Source organism: Artemia sp. Qi Xiang Cuo, chromosome 16 (genome assembly GCF_049724085.1).
Source record: "Artemia sp. Qi Xiang Cuo chromosome 16, ASM4972408v1, whole genome shotgun sequence".
NCBI classification, from domain to species: Eukaryota; Metazoa; Arthropoda; class Branchiopoda; order Anostraca; family Artemiidae; genus Artemia; species Artemia sp. Qi Xiang Cuo.
In genome coordinates, this window is record NC_142809.1 from 24,640,436 (window position 1) to 24,655,905 (window position 15,470).

Consider the following 15,470-nt stretch of genomic DNA (forward strand, 5'->3'; position numbering starts at 1 on the left):
AAATAGTACCTTGGTTTATCAGGTGTCCAAGAAAAACTAGTTTTGGCACTACTATTTTTAACTTTTCTGGTTTTATTTTTAAGCATGCTTTTTCAAAGCTTTCCAGTATTTTTCTAAGTCCAACCAAGTGGTCTTCTGGGTTTTCCTGTAAACAGAATTACATCATCTAAATAAGCCAAGGTATCTTTTTTTCTTCCTGGTTCGTTATCTTTTAACACCAAATTCATTAGTCGACTAAAACAATTTGGACTAAATGATAAGCCAAAGGGCATACGTTCAAATGTGAACGTTCTTCCATCGTCTAAGATTACTGTAGCCTTATGCTTTGTTTCTGCATCTAAAGCGATTTGCCAATATCCTGCTATTAAATCAAAACTAGTGTAATATTTTGAACCCCCTAGTGAATCTAAAATCGAATCAATTCTTGGTAGCTTCATCACGTCTTTAACCGTGACGGCATTTAGTGATTTAAAGTCTATACATAATCTCCAGGTGTTATTTTTTTTCCTGACTATTGCTAGTGGAAAACACCAATCGCTAATACTTTCTTTAATTATTCCCTGATCTTCCATTTCTTTTATTTGGCTTTCTAGCCATGGCTTTAAATGATAAGGTGTTTTATACGTTAAATTTTTAATTGGAGGGCCCTCTGTTGATATTTTGTGCATGATTAAGTGAGTTAATCCGTAATTCGCTTTGTGTCTTGCAAAAGTCCATTTAAAATCCCAAAGAATATTTTCCACCCTAGTTTTTACGTTTTCCAGTAAATGTTTTAAATCAAATTGTTGCAAAAAATTCTTTTTTGACATTTCATACTCTTCGTGTGGTTGCAGTTTTAACGAGGATATAGATTTGTGGATAGTGAAGTTCACGCTTAATTCTGGACTGCTTATAGATTTTTTTTCTGAATTTGAAATATTTTCCACTGATCCAAGTTCTACCTGGTTCAGTTTTATTTTATTATTACCTAGATTTGATAGTTTTAAGTATGTTATACCATTTTCAATTTTTATAACTTGATTTTCCACGAAAAACATTGGGTATTCCTTTATGGTGTACCCTCCTATCATGGCATCCATCGTTTTAACCTTTCCTACTTTTGCATTTAATGTCGCTAGAACTTGAGCTGTCGTTCCCCCTTGTATGGTGATTTTTCCGCTTATTTTTAGGTTATAATTCGAATCTTCACTTTCGTTATCTGTTGTTACGCAAATTTTCTTATTATTTTCATTTGCCTGGTTTATGTTCATTGTATTAGATATGGGTTCCCAAACAATCCCGTATTTTCTGATGGCATCTACTCCAAGAATACAAGGAATTGGTAGCTGCTTGCATATTATTACTGTTACCGTTTTTTCTTAATCCCCTGCACTAAATTTCAGCGGACATTCTCCCAAAATTGTCAGCTTGTGCCCTGTCACTGATGTCAGGGTATTCTGGCATCTGCTTACTCAATTTTTGACACTAGGAGGAAACCTCTTAAAAACTTCCTCTCGAATTAATGATTTAGATGCGCCTGTATCTAGTAAACATGTTAAATTTTGAAAACATTCAATTTTAAAACAACGCAGAATCGGTAGATTATTATTATTCGCATTTGTATCACAACATTCTAAACTATATAGGGGTCTTTGTAAGGAAACAGCTCTGTCGACCCTTACAGGCTGGTTTCTCCGTTTAAATGCCCACTGAATGCCCAAAAATTTTTGGGATTATCCCAGTTTTATTCAGCGCTGCTACTTTGACCCTGGGTATCGTTAAACGTTTGCCTCCTAGGCCTGAATTCAGGAATATTATTAGGTGTTTGCCAAGTATTATTTGTTCCCTGCCTTCCTAAATTTCTCCCCCCCTGCGTTCTGAACTGGTGTTTTGTTTTGTACGTCTGGTCTTCTTTCCGTAATCTATGCCAGCACTTTGCTGCATAGTGGCTTAGTCTGTTACAATAATATCAATTAAGATCTATCTTAAATTGTTCTCTTATTTTCTTATTACTCCTAAATGTTTGTGATCTGTCCTTGTTGGTTCCCAAACTACCTGTCTTTGGTGGGGGAGGGTGTCCATATTTTCTATAGTTATTAGCTGCTAATCTCTTAAGGTCGTGTAATTTGTCAGCTATTTCCCTAGACGGCGACCCTCGGCCTACGTCGCACCTTTTTGGTTCACGATTCGGCTCCTCAAAGCTCACCCTTTTCTGTCCCCTTTCGCATTTTATACTTTCTTGGGCTTCTGTGTTATCTATTGACATATGATCAAATTTTCTCATAGCCTCTTAAATTTTTACCTCTATTTCGACTAGTATTATAGCCTGCTCTAAATTTTCAGGTTTCCGCGATAATATTAGTCTTAATAACTTTTTTGGTAACCCTTGGGTAAAAGTATGTAGTTGTACTTTCTGTAATGTCTCGTCATTTCCGCCTTTCTCTAATTGTAAACACACGGATCTACAAATTTTGTCGGCATATTCCCTGATACTATTTGATGTATTGAATGTGACTACCTCTGTTCTTTACCTCTCGGAGATGCTTGTCTCTATGAATCTTGTTTTAAAAGATTCAATTAGAGTACTGATGTGTTTGGGCTCTTTTTCCTTAATTGCCTCAAAATGTTTAAGGGCGTTTCCCTTTAATCTGGCTGCAACGCATTGCTCTTTGACCTAATCCTCAAACGATTCAGTTAGTTCGTCAAAAATTTTTAATTTTTTGATAAACTCATCTACATCTGAATTTCCCGCGTATTCTGGTATAATTTTTGCAATTTCAAGTACTGTTGATAGGGAAGTCATTTTTTCCTCTGGTAAAGCCATTTTATTTCAATCTACTATTTTTATCTAGCCTTCTCGACCCAGTTTTTCCAGCGACCACCAGTTGTTGTGAACTGTTATTCTATGGTATTTGGGTGTTGTAGTCGTAGATGCCTTTATTCTCCCTTTATAGGGGAGGTAAACTCTGGCCGTAAGGTAATTAAACTTTGGTAGTGTGCCCTAGGCTATGACTGAAGTAATGAGGCGTACGGACTGGGTATGTTCGAGGGACTAAAGGTAGATTGTAAAGAGGTTCTCTAAAACACAATACTTCTATTTAATTTACACATAATAATTACAGATATAGATATCCTACTGGGACTGCCTGCCCCAAGTAGACCAAAAGTCTCAAAAACTACAATAATATATAATAAGATACAGACAGTTACAATGGTCCGACAAAATCCCAAGGTATTTCTAATGAGAAAATAAACGGGCAGAGGTTCACCCGGCAAGTCAAAAAGGTCTGCCCCAGTCTCAAAAATCGGGGTATATGTATGAAAAACTAACCGCGTCCTTTCGGTACATTGACGCAATTAGCCGGGATATTGGTTATTGAGCAAGTTCCCTCCAAGCCCACACATTCCAAGATTTGTATCTTTATCTTACAAAGTGGGAGTTTGAAATTTTGTTTTTGCAGTTTAATATATTTTCATTCAATTAATAATTAACTAAATTAGAAAGCTTTACCACACTTGACATGAACAAAACTTTCTCTTCGAAGTAATAACTTTTTCCTTAATATTAACAAACTTTTACCTAATACTCTTTAATTTCTCTTGGACGTAACAATTTTTTCCGTAATAGTAAAAAATTGTTTCTAATAGCAGCGAGTTTACCGTCAAAGATAACAAATTTCTCTTAGAAGTAAAAATTTTTGCTTATGATAACAAATTCTCTGTTAGAAGTAGCAAGCTTTTCTTAACACAAACAAATTTTCTCTTCGAAATAACCCGTTTTTCCTTAATACTAACAAACTTTTACTTAATATTATCAAATTTCTCTTCGACATAACAAGTTTTTTAATAGCAACTAATTTTTTCTAATAACAGCAAGTTTACCGTCAAAGATAAGATATTTCTCTTAGAAGTAAATTTTTTTTATTTATGATAACAAGTTTTCTGTTAGAAGTAGCAAGTTTTTATTAATACTAATACATATATATATATATATATATATATATATATATATATATATATATATATATATATATATATATATATATATATATATATATATATATATATATATATATATATATATATATATATATATATATATATTATTTTCTACAGTTTCAAGGCAATGACACATCTTAGAAACGAACGCGCCTCATACGTTATTGCCACCTCTGAACCTCACAGCACAAAATGGATACAGATTTTCAAATAGATTAACTATCTCAGAATTTTCACGCAATGCTTTTGAGCTTTTTTTTTTAGCTAGAATTGTTGTTTCGTACCACAAATCACCTGAAAACAACGCTTTACTGAGGGACAGACTTTTTGGCTAGAAATAATTGTATATTCTAACCCTTATTTTATAGTACTTCCTGTACATTTAGAAACGAACGCGCCTCCCACGGCATTGACCCATCCGAAACTTGAGGCACAACTTTTTTTTTAGGTAGAATTGTTATTTCGTACCACAAATCACCTGAAAAAGCCCCTCTACTGAGGAAGAGACTTTTTGGCTAAAAGTAAATGTATATGTTAACCCTCATTTTATAGGACTTTCTGTACCTTTAGAAACGAATGGTCCTGTTTTCTATGGTTTGATCTAGGTTTCTAGGACCTGGACTGATTTTTATACTTTTTTCTTGATTTGTTTTTATGACTTTGTCAGGCTTTTTTTGTTATGGTAATTATTTTTGAGGTTGACCATGATTTCTATATTTTGCGCTTGATTTCTACGGTGGCCTTGATTTCTAGGCTTTCCCCTGATTTCTACAGTTTGCTCTGGATTTTTGTGAATTTTCCAGGGTTTCAATATTTTGGTAAGGATTGATTAGAAGTTGGCCATGATTTTCATACTTGGATCATGATTTCGATGGTATGGTCTTGATTTCTATGGTTTGGTCCGGAGTTCTAGGATTGACTCTGTCTTATAATTAAGCTTCTTATGATTTTTCTTTTGATACACTGCCATTATTGGCTTTAATAATTCATGGCGATAACGCATAATCGGAGGTAAAAAGAAGACTAAACCTATATTTTATACATGAGTCGCCTTTGTCTGTTCATGCTTTTTAAGAACATCAGGGATTATGTTTTTTTTCTCTGGAACACCCGCCTTTCTTGGATTTAATGTTTTTTGACAATAAGCAATAATCACGGTTTGTAGAGGTAAAGGGAGACTAAAACTTATATTCTTTAAACATTTTCTGCTAGAACTGGCAAGTTTTTGTTAACACTAACAAATTTTCTCTTCGAAGTAACAACTTTTTCCTTAATAGTAACAAACTTTTACGTAATACCATCAAATGTCTCTTGAAAATAATAGTTTGTTTTTCTTAACAGTAAGTATTTTTTCTAATAGCAGCAAGTTTTCCGTCAAAGATAACAAATATATCTTAGAAGAAAAAATTTTTGTTTATGATGACAAGTTTTCTGTTAGAAGTAGCATGTTTTTCTTAACACTAACAAATTTTCTCATCGAAGCAACAACTTTTTCTCTTAATACCAAAAAACTTTTACTTAATATTATAATATTTCTCAAAAAGGCTCTCGGAAATATATCAATAGAGCGTAAAAAAATGTACCTCTCATAGCATCCCCCTTCCTCTGAAATTGCATGCTAGGACTCGCACCAAATGTAGAAATGTTAAAAGAAATTTTTTCCGTGGTGGGAATGGGGGGGGGGGAACAATCTAAAATAAACTAAAGAAATTTAGCTCTAATATCATTCCGTCCTCTGAAAATGATTGATAGGAGGGGTGAGATGGCAGAGGGGGCAGCCGTAAAACTCCACCTTCAGAGTCTTGTTTTAATGGTCTTAACTAGATTTGCAATTTATTGTCAATTTCAACTCTAATTCCTGGCCCTTCCAATACGCTGAGTCCAACTCCTAAAATATGGTAAATAATTGCTTAAAAAATTCTCGAGTGCTAGCATATCCATAGTCAAATCTTCCAGAAAAATAATTTGCCAAAAATAGGTAGAAATCTTGCCAATACTGAAGAAATAATAGAACACCCGGAATCCCAGGGAGCCTGCCAGGGGTGTGAATCTTGCCACCTGGAAACAGGAATCCCGTAGGAATCTTGCAAGGGATGCCGTGACGTCAGAGGGCATGTATTTAAAATCCTATGGGAAGAGGGATACGGATGCATTTGAAATCCTATGTTAATTTCCTAGGGATGCGTTTGAAATCCCATGTTAATTCCCCATTATTGCTACTTTTTAAATATCTGAGAAAGACCATTTTTAACCTCCTTTATCGCCTAGCCGAAGTCCGGATCCCCTCTGCGGAATGAGTAGACAATGGCCGAACTCCCCTGCAGCGCGCCAGTCACTGGTTGAAGAACCCTTAGGACCAGGGCATGTCTTTAAAATCTTATGGGAAGAGAGATAGGGATGAGTTTGAAATCCTATGTTAATTTCTTAGGGATACGTTTGTAAATTTAATGCGTGTTTTTTTTTCATTTGTCTTGTTTTTCACGGGTTATTTTTGTTTATCGTGTTTTTTTAGTCTTTTTTCTGTGTTTTTAATATTATTTGTAAAAATTTTTGAATCAATAAAACTATTATTTACAAAACCCTTCATCTTTTAAATATATAGTCTAGGGCAATCATGGTGTTTCAAAATTTAAGCTTGTATTTCCCCCTTTATCACTATAAATGCATGAATAACAATCAACTATATTGTTTGGTGTCACTCCCCAAAAAGCGTTACTTAATGAAAAGGTGTAATTTCTGAATAAAAATGTTTCCCCCAATACGTGCTAATTATCTGTGCCAATTATACAGGTGCAGGAAACATCTCATTCTAGAAAGCGAAACATGGGAATTTTCTCACACGCAATAGGTTAATTTCAGAACATAATAAGTAGGACATAACACTGGGAATGATAGTTTGGTGCTGTTGCTCGGAGCGCTTTTCCATTGGATGGAATGACCTTTCGAGTCCTAGCGAGGAGAAAGAACAAATGTTTTGAGCATTTCGGGCGAAAAAAAATGCCAAAAAGGTATTAACGAACAGTGATGCGCGCTGTCGTTACATAAAAGCGTGTTCTGACGTTATATAAAGTGTTTGCCGCCATTAAGTTAAAAGAAAGAAAAATGCTTTTTACGTTTCGGGCGAAAATTGAAATGCTAAAAAAAAGTTTTACGTGACAGTGATGGTTGCGCCATCATTACGAAAGATCATATAAGGTGTGTGCTGTCGTTACGTTACAAGCGGGGATTCCCCCATGGGTTCCTGTCGGAAGGCTATATAAAATTGCGTCAAGTATATTACACATGGCCGTTTGAAACGGGGTGTGTTGTGACTTAGTTGGTTTCCAGAGGGGTGTGTCTTGGGAGTCTTGTCAAATGTGTTCCCTTTAATAGAACCAATTACCGTGTTACACAGGTGTAACGGCTTGAGGGGTTGGTAGCTCCACAGACTCCCTATCTGACCCTTTAAAATCCCATGTTAATTTCCCTACCTGTGCCGTGACGTCAGAGGACTCTCATAGAACTCCTGCCAGGGCAATGTGCTAAAAATGACGGTTGCCAAAGGAAAATGTTGGACATATTTCATAATGGCCGTCTAGATTCCTATATGGGAAAAACAACGTGGGGAAGTCTACCACCTGGGGAGTATGTTTAGACATGATTTCTTACAAAATGACTGTCTAAGCTTTTAATAGAAAAACAAGATGGGGAAATAGAAACAGCGGTGGTATTGGATAGTAACTCCATTTATTATCAGACATATCCAATCTAACAAACATATCCAAAACCAACAATCATATCCAAAACAAACATCCATAACCATGACCAAGAATCATATCCAACAATCATATCCAAAACCAACAAACATAACCAACAACCATATCTAAAACCATCAAACATAACCAACAACCATAAACAACAAACATAACCAACAACCAACAAACATGACCAACAATCAACAGATATAACCAACCACCAAAACCAACAATAATATCCAAAATAAACAAGCATAACAGACAAATATAACGAATAACCAACAAACATAACCAAGAAAAACTACCATAAAATATGGAATGTGGAATTGTTGAGCCTCTGAGTGCCGTGGAGGAGGTAAATCAAAATTACGTGAAAAAACTAGAGCTCCTGGATCACAAGTGGGCCCACCTTCTCAAATAGTTGTGTTATTACGTAGTTCTTTCTGTTTGTATTTGTTTTTCTTGCCAGTTTTTGCTTTTTCTTTCTTTTCTAGTTTGTGCTCTGTCTTTTTCTGTTTATTGTAAGACAGGTTATTAATAAAATTCATTCATTCATTCATAACCAATAAACATAACCACTAACCAACAAACATAACCAACAATCAACAACCAACAACCATATGTTAATTTCCCTGTGTTAATCTGCTATTGGGCCGGTAGAAAGCAGAGTGGCGGTACTACTGGTGACCGCCTAGAACCGCTGGTAGGCGTGCCACAAAATGCATAATTGGTTTGCGAAATGTACAATACAATAAGAGGCTGGAGCACCTACAACTCCAAACACTCGTCTTCAGACGTCGGCGTGGTGACATGATGCTGAAACACAAATATAATAGCTAACCAAACAAAACTCTCTTTACGAAACATGCAAGTCAGTACCATACAGGAGGCTATTCGCACAATCCTTCTATACATACTGTGAAGATACGAATACGGCAAAAATATTTTGCTGAGTATGATTGTCATTAATAACTGGGACAGCCTTCAAGACGAAACGATGACTGCAACCACAACTGCGTCCTTCAAGTCCAGACTTGACGAAGAATGCAGCAACAAGCCGTGGGAATATCAGTGGGACTGTTTGTCCCATTCGTCCCATTGATTATTGATGTGAGTTTTTCATCAAAGTGTGTTGCTAGGGGGTTGATACCGCTTGTCATTCCCAATCATCTCGAACACTCTATCTGAAGTTAATGTTCTGCGGCGTGTAAAACATTTTTAAGGTAACGAATGACGAATGGGTGGCTCTTGTAGTTTTCTTGTGCTGAATCCAAATCAGTTCTTCCATTTGTTTTTTCATATCTTTGCTGTTTTTATTGTGAAATTTGGCTGATTTGACTCACAAGGGAGCAAAAATTAAATATTTAGGGTACTTTTTGCAGATGAGCTTGTTCGTCGTGAAGCAGCTGCATGGATCAAAATGCAGAAAGTCAAAGAAGACAAAGCCCAAGCAACAGTTTGGAGATTTACAGAAATAGAGCCTATTCAAAATGCACGAAAACAGTGGGAAGAAATGCAGCTTCAGAGATATAAAGTTACACAAAAGGAAAAACAGGTAAGGATTAACCAGTAGTCAATGCATTTAGTAAATACAAAAAAAGAGATAGCAAAAGAGAGAGAGAGAGAGAGAGAAAGAGAAAGAGAGAGAGCAATAGAGAGATAGAGAGAGAGATAGAGAGAGAGAGAAGGGGGGGGAGAGAGAGAGAGAGAGAGAGATAGAGAGAGAGAGAGAGAGAGAGAGAGAGAGAGAGAGACAGAAAAAGAGAGAGAGAGAGATAAAGAGAGAGAGAGAGAGAGAAAGAGAGAGAGAGAGATAGCCTCAATGTAATCATTTAGTAAGAATTTCAATTTCCTATTTTAGCTTAGTTTTTTCATACCACTTGGGGTAGTATATTGGAAAAACAAAACAAAGAAATTGACTTAGACGGGCTTTGAGAGAAAGCAAAGGAGGTGGCATCACTGCTGAAAAAGGAGAAATATATAGAGAGGTTAGAATCACTCACCATTTTAAGTTAAAAGGATGTTTTACGGACAAAATGAAATCTTGAATTAAACTGTTATATTCCCTTCCCCTTACAAAAGTTCTGTTCTCAAAGTGTTTTAAGGTATTCTGCTTAAGAAATAAGATTTTGGCTTGCAGTTTTAATTTTAGAGTAATTAAAAAAGAACTAAGAAAAATTTTACCATATAATTTTGAGTTGGGGGAGGTGGAGTATGGATTCAAAATCGGCATAATTTTGGTCTTCAATAGGGTTGAACACTTCCTGACCTCACTCTATTACATTTTAACCACTTATCTCATATCTTGAAAATAGACGAATATTGATCGACCATTCTATTATAAGAATCTTAATATGTTATATTTTGCTGTAACTTCTCGTTCGCTTAAACAAATGTATTTACGGGTCGCTTGTTAAAAAAAAAAATTGTTGCTAAAAAATAGAGTAAAATCAGAGTAGAAAGGCCTTATTGACTCCGACGATCACCACGTGGTTTATGGTTTTCTCACTGAGAATGAAAAAACAGGAATTTTCTCACTTGAAAAAACAGGAATTTTCTCACATTTATGGTTGTTTTCTTGGATGGTTATGCGTGTTGTTCGATTTATTTGATGTTTTTCTCGGATTTATGTCTGTTTTTATGGTTTTTGTAAGTGAGAATGAAAAAACAGGAATTTTGTCACATTTATGGATGTCAACAGCAATTTATGTTCCTGTTTTATGGTTTTTGTCAGTGAGAATGAAAAAACAGGAACTTCCTCACTTTGATGGATGTTTTATGGTTTTTGTCAGTGAGAATGGAAAAACAGGGACTTTCTCACATTTATGTCTGTTTTTATGGTTTTTGTCAGTGAGAATGGAAAAACAGGAATTTTGTCACATTTATGGATGTCAACAGCAATTTATGTTCCTGTTTTTCCATTCTCACTGACAAAAACCTTAAAAACAGACATAAATGTGAGAAAGTTCCTGTTTTTCCATTCTCACTGACAAAAACCATAAAAACAGACATAAATGTGAGAAAGTTCCTGTTTTTCCATTCTCACTGACAAAAACTATAAAACATCCATCAAAGTGAGGAAGTTCCTGTTTTTTGTCAGTGAGAATGAAAAAACAGGAACTTTCTCACTTTGATGGATGTTTCAGGGTCGAGTTATTTGCTGATTTTTGTCCAGATGTAATGACATTGGGGTGATTTACAGAATCGGTGGGGGAATTATTGATTCGCGAAGGGGGAATTAAGAAACAAACACGGCTTCTTTGTTGTTTGGCTAGTCTAACCTGAGAAATTGATTTACATAATCGGTGGGGGAATGTATTGATTCACGAAGGGGGAATTAAGAAATATTATGGTTTCTTTAATCTTTAGGCGAACCTAACCTGAGAAATTGATTTACATAATCGGTGGGGGAGAATGTATTGATTTACGAAAGGGGGAATTAAGAAACAAACATGGCTTCTTTGATCTTTTGGAGAACCTAACCTGAGAAATTGATTTACATACTCGCTAGGGGAATGTATTGATTCACGAAAGAGGGAAATAAGAGACATTATGGCTTCTTTAATCTTAGGTCTGAGGGGTGAACGTGCTTTAGGTCATAAAGAAAAATTAATATTCTATTTTTAAATAGGGCTTTATTGATCTTTAGTGTCAGGAATTGTAAATGACATCACTTGTTATCTTGGAATTATGCGGACGTCTAAAGAGATAGAAATTCTATTTTTAAAATACGGCTTCACCGAGCTTTAAGTCGGAGAGATAAATTGATATTCTAACGAAACCTTAATAGTTTAGAGGGGGAATTAAGAAACATTATGGCTTCTTTAATCTTAGGTCTGAGGGATAAACGTTCTTTAGGTCAGAGAGAAAAATTAATATTCTATTTTTAAATAGGGCTTCATTGATATTTAGTGTCAGGAATCATAAATGACATCACTTGTTATCTTTTAAATACGGCTTCACTGAGCTTTAAGTCGGAGAGATAAATTGATATTCTAACGAAACCTTAATAGTTTAGCTAGGAACATTTATGAGATAAAGAGATTAACGTAGGAAAGGGTTTCCTAGAAATTTGAAATGTGAAAGCACAGAGATGCCAAAAAACAAAAGGAACACACAGAAATTACTTTTAGGGGATTATTTGGGCGAAACGGTTTTAGACAGGCTATGGAATTATTTCGGCGAAACAGTTAGAGACATTTTAAAAGATGATTTTAGAAATGGTTTTAGAAGAGGTTTTGAGTGTGGTCGTTATAGTAAACAAGTTCTATTTGAACAGTGTCGTGAGGTCCTCTACCCCAACCCCAAAGGGCCCCGATCGCCCTACCCCGATCCAAAGGGCTCCAATCCCCATCTCCCACTTCCCACGGAACCCCCCGTTCCCCACAGGGTCCCTGGGCTCCTCGCCCGCGTCTATCGCCCCCACCGGCCATCCCCGAGTTCTCGCGTTCGGTGATGTATTATGTCTGTAAACTAGGATTCTGGGGGTTTTGGGTGCTATTTTGACTTTTATGTGCTTGATTTATGAGTCTTTCAGTGGGATGTGTTTTCTGAGACCTATGATTTGTGATGGATGGTTTGCTATTTTGACCTTTCTGAGCTGGATTTCTTAGCCTTACATAGGTGTCTGTTGTCCGAAAATTATGATTTGGGATGTTTCGTTTGCTATTTGGACTTTTCAAAGCTAGAATTCTTAGTCTCTCATAGGTGTTTGTTGTCTGAAACTTCTAGTTTGGTATGAGTAGTTTGCTATTTCATACTTTTATGAACTAGGCTCTCATAGTGTATCGTAGGTGAATGTTGTCAGAAAATTATGATTTGGGATATGTAAATTACTATTTCGAGCTTTTCTGAGCTAGATTTCTTAGTCCCTCATAGGTGTTTATTGTCTGAAACCTATAGTTTGGGATGAGTAGTTTGCTATTTTCGACTATTCAGAGCTAGGTTTCTTAGCCTTTCATAGGTGTGTGTTGTCAGAAACTTATGATTTGGGATATGTAAATTACTATTTATGACTTTTCAGAGCTAGATTTCCTAGACTTTCATGGGTGTTTGTTGTCTGAAACCTATAGTTTGGGATGAGTAGTTTTCTTTTGGACTTTTCAGAGCTGGATTTCTTAGCCTTTCGTTGGTGTGTGTTGACTGAAACTTATGATTTGGGATATGTAAATTACTATTTCGGGCTTTTCTAAGCTAGATTTCTTATTCTTTCGTTTGTGTGTGTTGTTTGAAACCTATGATTTGAGATTTCTAGTTTTGCTTTTTGGGCTTTTCAGAGCTAGGATTCTCAGTCCCTCATAGGTGTTTGTTGTCTGAAACCTATAGTTTGGGATGAGTAGTTTGCTATTTCAGGCTTTTCTGAGCTAAGGTTTCTTAGTATTTCATAGGTGTGTGTTGTCTGAAACTTATGACTTGAGGTGTCTAATTTGCTATTTCAGGCCTTTCTTAGCTAAGATTTCATAGTATTTCGTAGGTGAATGTTGTCTGAAACTTATGATTTGGGATATGTAAATTACTATTTCGGGCTTTTCTAAGTTAGATTTCGTAGTCTTTTGTTGGTGTGTGTTGAATGAAACCTATGATATGGGATATAAGGTTCTTATTCTTTTGTTGGTGTGTGTTGTCTGAAACCTGGTGTGTGTTGACTGAAACCTATGATTTGGGTTATAAGGTTCTTAGACTTTCGTTGGTGTGTGTTGTCCGAAACCTATGATTTGGGAATTGTAGTTTGCTTTTTGGACTTTTCAGAGCTAGGATTCATAGTCCCTCATAGATGTTTGTTGTCTGAAACCAATAGTTTGGGATGAGTAGTTTGCTATTTCAGGCTTTTCTGAGCTAAGGTTTCCTAGTATTTCGTAGGTGTGCGTTGTCTGAAACTTATGATTTGAGGTGTGTAATTTGCTACTTTAGGCTTTTCTGAGCTCAGGTTTCATAGTATTTCGTAGGTGAATGTTGTCTGAAACTTATGATTTGGGATATGTAAATTACTATTTCGGGCTTTTTTAAGCTAGATTTCTTAGTCTTTTGTTGATGTGTGTTGTCTGAAACCAATGATTTGGGATGGGTGTGTTGCTATTTTTGACTTTTTTGAGCTGGATTTCTTAGCCTTTCATTGGTATGTGTTGTCTGAAACCTATGATTTGGAATGGTTAATTTGCTATTTTGACTTTTCTGAGCTAGGTTTCTTAGCCATTCATAGGTGCGTGCTGTCAGAAAATTATGATTTGGGATTTGTAGTTTGCTTTATAGACTTTTCAGAGCTAGGATTCTTAGTCCCTCATAGGTGTTTGTTGTCTGAATCCTATAGCTTGGGATGAATAGTTTGCTATTTCAAGCTTTTCTGAGCTAAGGTTTCTTAGTATTTCATAGGTGTGTGTTGTCTGAAACTTATGATTTGAGGTATGCAATTTGCTATTTCCGACTTTTCATAACCAGATTTCTGAGTCTTTCATAGGTATGTGGGGTCTGAAACCTATGATTTGGGATGTGTGGGTTGCTATTTTTTGACTTTTCTGAGCTGGATTTCTTAGCCTTTCTTAGGTGTGTGTTGACTGAAACCTATGATTTGGGAATGAGTGGTTTGCTATTTTTGACTTTTCTGAGCTAGATTTCTTAGCATTTCATAGGTGTTTGCTTTCAGAAAATTAAGATTTGGGAGGTGTAGTTTGCTTTTTGGACTTTTCAGAGCTAGGATTCTTAGTCCCTCATAGATGTTTGTTGTCTGAAACCTATAGTTTGGGATGAGTAGTTTGCTATTTCAGGCTTTTCTGAGCTAAGGTTTCCTAGTATTTCATAGGTGTGTGTTGTCTGAAACTTATGATTTGAGGTGTGTAATTTGCTATTTCAGGCTTTTCTGAGCTAAGGTTTCATAGTACTTCGTAGGTGAATATTGTCTGAAACTTATGATTTGGGATATGTAAATTACTATTTCGGGCTTTTCTAAGCTAGATTTCTTAGTCTTTTGTTGATGTGTGTTGTCTGAAACCAATGATTTGGGATGGGTGGGTTGGTATTTTTGACTTTTTGAGCTGGATTTCTTAGCCTTTCATTGGTATGTGTTGTCTGAAACCTATGATTTGGGATGGGTAATTTGCTATTTTGACTTTTCTGAGCTAGGTTTCTTAGCCATTCATAGGTGCGTGCTGTCAGAAAATTATGATTTGGGATTTGTAGTTTGCTTTATAGACTTTTCAGAGCTAGGATTCTTAGTCCCTCATAGGTGTTTGTTGTCTGAATCCTATAGCTTGGGATGAATAGTTTGCTATTTCAAGCTTTTCTGAGCTAAGGTTTCTTAGTATTTCATAGGTGTGTGTTGTCTGAAACTTATGATTTGAGGTATGCAATTCTCTATTTCTGACTTTTCATACCCAGATTTCTCAGTCTTTCGTAGGTGTGTGGTGTCTGAAACCTATGATTTGGGATGTGTGGGTTGCTATTTTTTGACTTTTCTTAGCTGGATTTCTTAGCCCTTCTTAGGTGTGTGTTGACTGAAACCTATGATTTGGGAATGAGTGGTTTGCTATTTTTGACTTTTTCGAGCTAGATTTCTTAGCATTTCATAGGTGTGTGCTTTCAGAAAATTATGATTTGGGAAGTGTAGTTTGCATTTTGGACTTTTCAGAGCTAGGATTCTTAGTCCCTCCTAGGTGTTTGTTGTCTGAAACTTCTAGTTTGGGATGAGTAGTTGGATATTTCAGGCTTTTCTGAGCTACGGTTTCTTAGTATTTCGTAGGTGAAGCTTCCACGTCAGTTTTAAGT

General features: G+C 35.9%; 1 protein-coding gene across 1 annotated transcript in view; it reads left to right on the forward strand.

Annotated features, from left to right (window-relative positions):
* The window catches only part of LOC148942705 (uncharacterized), a 125,139-nt gene that overhangs the window by 91,343 nt on the left and 18,326 nt on the right, over positions 1-15,470 (forward strand). Inside the window, exon 5 of the mRNA XM_089102574.1 lies at positions 9,095-9,267. Coding sequence (XP_088958700.1) covers positions 9,095-9,267 — 173 coding nt within the window. The remainder of the gene's footprint in view (positions 1-9,094; positions 9,268-15,470) is intronic.